We start from the raw sequence: 5,000 nt of genomic DNA, 5'->3' as shown, positions 1-5,000 counted from the left end.
ACAATCAGAAATGGGTACAGTTGTGTAACCGTTCGTCAATTGTCAATCATCTGGCCATTTTCTTAAAGTTAATGCCACCTGAGTTCCACTGCCGCCATTTTGGAGTAGCGTTCACTGGTGACAGGTTTTTTTTTTGGGGAGGGGGAGTAGGGGGAGTATCGGTAGGTTCGACTTAAAGTTTGATACCGTGACAACTTTCTGTTTTCAGCCAAGCTAGAGCAGGTGTTGGCCATGTTTCCATACACTGCACTGAACGCAGACGAACTCACATTCTACAAGGGTAGCGTCATTAACGTGCTGAGCAAAGACGGCGAATGGTGGAAAGGCGAGATGAACGGACAAACCGGCATGTTCCCGTCAAACTACGTGCAGCCTTTGAGTGATATGAAAGTCGGCACAACGCAATGTAAGTAGTAAAAACAACAGTAGCATTCGATTGCATTTACATCTCCGCAAAAATAGCGTTTATTAAGGGGTCTGGTTAGACTGCTGTTGCACGTTTTAGTGAAGCATGCGAGATGAACAGCCAAACCGGCGGGAAAATGCCGGGCAAGAGGCTGGTTGGCTAGCGTGAAGTACTGAAACGCGCATCTTAAAAAATTGACTTGAAGTGAAACGACTTTAGCAAATGATTTGCAACGTTGAACACTATGTGTCATTGGATGTATAGTGTCGTACTTCCTACAAAGTATTGTTTTCTGTACTAAATCTTTTGTTATTTTTGTTCGTTCTATTGTTCTTTTGGCCAGTCCTGAAGACCGTTCAATGAGACGACACAAAAACTATTGAATGTAATGCAAAAGGGAGAGGTGGAGGTCTTTGCCACAACTAAATCATTAGTCTGGTTCAGAAATTAAACTAAGATTCTACTCATTTACTTATTTCTCGCGAGTGTACGTGCTTGTCAATCATTACCTCTACGCAGGTCTGTGGACGTTAGGTTAAAGGCCATTAAGTATTTGAACAAGTTGCGAGAGCCATAGCTATTGTAGCGTCTTGACCTCACTTGTAAAACTCACTAATAATTCATGATGGGAAAACAAAGAAACGTTTTATTAATCAATATCTGATACAGAGATCTCTTCAATTACATAAAGTTTTCTTTCGATTTTCTTTGTTAAAATGGCTTGAATGACCAAAAATACCTAATGAACATTAACACTAACTTACATTCTGACGTTTAATGCGTCATACACAATATTCGCGTTAGATCTGTAGCACATTTACAAACTCTCGCCTCGAGTTTGTAAATGTAATATAGATCTGCCGCTCATATTGTATATATAACATAAGAGCTGAAAAAATCTTTTCTTCAAAAGAATTCCTTAATGCCTAATTAAGCGAGATTTGAAGCCCTTTTTTTCTCGTCGTTTCTTTTTTTCCCCTTTTTTCTGCAACCAAAAGACCTGGGTGCTCCCTTCGCTAAAGCCGCCTCTAGACGTGTCGGGTGTAAAAGCCAATAGTTAAGGTCGTCGTTTGTGAGATACAGAATCTCAATCAGAAGGTTACTCTCTTCTGGCTCGCAACAATTTGTGGTCCGAATCCTATCCACTGTCGCGGATGAAACAAACTTGTTTTTGTCTTCGTAAAGGTCAAATCATGGTCTGACTATTACTGAAGCACGGCGCATCTTTGTTTTTACCCTTTTTGACATAGTTCGGTTCACAATATGTAGCGGTTATATGTGACAAGTCATGTGATCACGTCCCAAAGTTATGCATTTGCTTGACAACTCTGACGTATGCGCAACATGTAACGTTGTTAGTTAGAGCAGTTGTCTTTCGCGCCCTCTATAAATGCCTACACTGCTAGCAGCCCCTTCTCTTTCAGTCGAGCTGCGCGCGCATCTTTGGTCAAAAGTGTTTTCTCGCGCAGTCGAGAAAAAGGACCGTTTCACTTGATTGCGATCGACGAGCGCGCGGCTCGAGTGACATAGAGGGAACTGCTAGCAGGCAATCTAAGGTCACCCAAAAAAAGGGACTCTGTGGGTAGAGGAAGAAAGACGGAACTATGCGAAGCGAAATTGGCCCAAATCATTTTGGTGTTTTTTGAGGATTGCCCACCAAGTTATAAAAAGGGCGCAAGATTTTTTTTTTACCAATAAAAGCAATTTATATTTCTTGACAGGAGAAGAGGAGGAGGTGACAGAAATGCTTTGGGATTGGTCCTTTTTTTAAAATATTTATAGCAAATTAGTATATTATGTTCAAAGTATGGTTTAGTGCTTGAAGAGTGCTGGGGTAAAAATACGTTCAAAAAATACCAGTTTCACGCGGCCTTTTGCTCACCCTGTATATTGCAAAAGGCTTTCGGCGCTTTCCACGTTTGCTTAGGTTTATTTTGATTGTGTTATACAGGCTTGTAGTGTTTGTGGTAAATAGGTGATATTTTGGCGACTGCGTCTTTAAGGGCCTTGAAACTGCCGTGCGGTTATACGAAGAGCTCGCCTTTAAACTAGTTTTCAAGACCTGAAGAGAAAAAGTTTAAGTGTAAAAGATTCATGCCTTGGAACATGTTTCTTTTGAAAATATCTAAGGGTTTTACGACGATCAAAGTGCTCCTCTAAATTGCGAGGCTTTTGTGAAAGGCACGACCGGATTGGTGCCTTCCTTGCCTGGCCTTCTTCCACCGAGAGATGGGCCGTCTCTGGGGAAAGAGCTTGAAATCGAAAGACTAAATATAGCCATTGATCGTCGTCTACTCCATTATCAAAGGAAATTTCTTGATCAAGTTGTCAGTTAGAGATAAAGTTACAGTAGGACTAAAATATACTATGAATCAGCTATGTCATTTGTAAGATAAGTTCATAGAAATGAAGTCGTATTATTTTTTAAAACGAAAGTTTCGGGACAAATACAAGGAGATAATATGATCGTATATTAGTTAGGAGACATTTAAAATTGGTGGGGATCTCAATCCTTATAATTAGTTATTCTATGAGTATATTTTTGTTTTTGAGCTGTAAGGGTTTACAGTTGTCGTACTATAAGTTAAGAACTCGATTCCATTTCAAGAAATGTAATACCGGCCTAATATCGTAGAATGGCTATCTATAAATAGTTGTGAATAAACTGTTCAAGTTAACTCGACGTGTGTTGTGTTATTGATTGTTAGTGCCGTTTTGTCAATTTCCAAAGCATTTTGTCATCTTCACCTCTCCTCGGTTGCAAAGGATTCTACAGGCAGGTTGTTGGAACTTGAGGAAATTTGGATTTTTGAATCGCAGTCGCGTAACCTTGATTCAGATAGCATTCATTGTTAGAAAAGAAATAGAACGGTAAAGCTTAATTCGGGAAAAGAAATGTGTTTGTACCCTTTTATCTTGTTTTCCCACAAATACTACTATATTTGATGATTGGTAAACGTTTAAAGTTTGGAAACTGGTCAGCATCAATTTATTTCTCTTCCGAGGTAGGCATTTTGTTAAGGCCTTCAGCCTATTGGAGGATCTGGAGTGGCTCGCACGATAGAAACGTAAATCCAACTAAACCGTTTAACCAAAAGGGCTGCATCCCAAACGAACGGAACAGAATAAGTGGTTACGTAAAACTTGAATACTCTATCCTTTTATATCGAAGGTTTCATTTTCTAAAACCTTGGTGGAGGTGAAGAAAATTCTTTTCGCTTAGTCTGCAATCATTTGTTGATATGTAACAAGATAATCTATCCAAGCTGTGTGTTGGCATGTTCACAATATCAGTCAGGTTGTAACATTGGATAACAGCGTGTATGATGCAAGAATGACTGTTTGTTGCATGAAAGGTGTCATCAACTGAAAAACGACGATTTTACGAAAGTGGAACTATCACTAATCTGCCTTTGTCGGTTCTAAAGCCAATCGGATTACGTTTTAGTCGGTTTATATGAAAAATCGTACCAAACGATTCTTATTTTTAACGAGGTCCTATAAATAGAATATTTCGTTTTCTGAAAAATATTATGCAAATTCGCATTTGGGAAAGGCAGAATATCAGGAGCTATGCGTTGGTTATGAACACGTGTAACTTATGACTCAGATCTATTTTTGACCAATTAGAAGTTTTGAACTGGGCTTGAAACATCTTTTCTTTCGTCCCATCCGTCATTGTTAATAAGTTACGTTTTGTTGGTCCGATTTAAGGCGCTCTCAGTTTTTTCTCGGAGTTTACTATCGATATACGTCAGTTTATTCTTTGTGATGGGTTTTACGCGTGGGGAATCACCTCTTCATTCGCGTGTGGCGAAAGCTTGTCTCAAAAGCATTCGAAACCTGAAAAACCAGTTTCGACCCAAGAAAAACAAGATTGATGTCTCAGTGGAAAGAGGGAATAGTGAAAATGATTCACATGGTATGTGCAAAGCTAGCTTTTGACCACAACGTACTTTAAATTCTTATTTACAGTGTTTTTCGATGGAAATTTTTTTATAATATCCGCTTGGTTTTTAAAATTGGCAAATTGAGCTTCCAAAACACAGTATTTGAATACTGAAATGTAAATTTCCCTTGACTCCACCGACATATCTTGTGTTAATCGCAACGGGTTACTGGTTTACCCATTTCGTTGCAGTAACATCTGAAGCTTCTCTTTGTCTTATGAATTTTTTCATTACCCAAAAACCAGGAATGCTGTGGACGTAGAAGTAATACTGTGAATATTGGGTTATTAGAACTTGCCCTTTTCCTCCTTTTAGAGGAGTGACGGGGGAGGATGCTGTGTGCACCGGAAATGGCCGGAAATAATAATTGGAAAAATGACATCTAAACTTGACATTCAACGATTAGTTTCCATTTAAGGCGAAGGATAGTTTATTGATTAGAATTGAAATATAAGTTCTCTTATTACACGACTTGGCTTGAAATATCACTGTGTAGTTTTTACTCCGGCGTTATATTTTGACTTGCTTTGTGGGCTTGTTACAATAAAACACAATTCGCGAAAGTATAAATCCCTTGTACACACCAAGATATTAAAAAAGGGACAAAAGGAAACCCCCTTGCACAATAATTTACTCGCTGTAAT

At 38.9% G+C, this 5,000-nt stretch overlaps 1 protein-coding gene across 4 annotated transcripts in view; it reads left to right on the top strand.

Moving 5' to 3' along the window:
• Positions 1–5,000, top strand: part of LOC137996962 (intersectin-1-like) — a 71,640-nt gene that overhangs the window by 39,749 nt on the left and 26,891 nt on the right. For all 4 annotated transcript variants that reach the window (XM_068842622.1, XM_068842620.1, XM_068842621.1 and 1 more), the window contains one exon: positions 209–406. In XM_068842622.1, the coding sequence (XP_068698723.1) occupies positions 209–406 (198 nt within the window). The remainder of the gene's footprint in view (positions 1–208; positions 407–5,000) is intronic.

The sequence above is a fragment of the Montipora foliosa genome, chromosome 3 (assembly GCF_036669935.1).
Source record: "Montipora foliosa isolate CH-2021 chromosome 3, ASM3666993v2, whole genome shotgun sequence".
In the NCBI taxonomy this organism is placed as follows: Eukaryota; Metazoa; Cnidaria; class Anthozoa; order Scleractinia; family Acroporidae; genus Montipora; species Montipora foliosa.
Note: the sequence above shows the minus strand (reverse complement) of the source record. Positions and strands in the feature narration are given on the sequence as shown.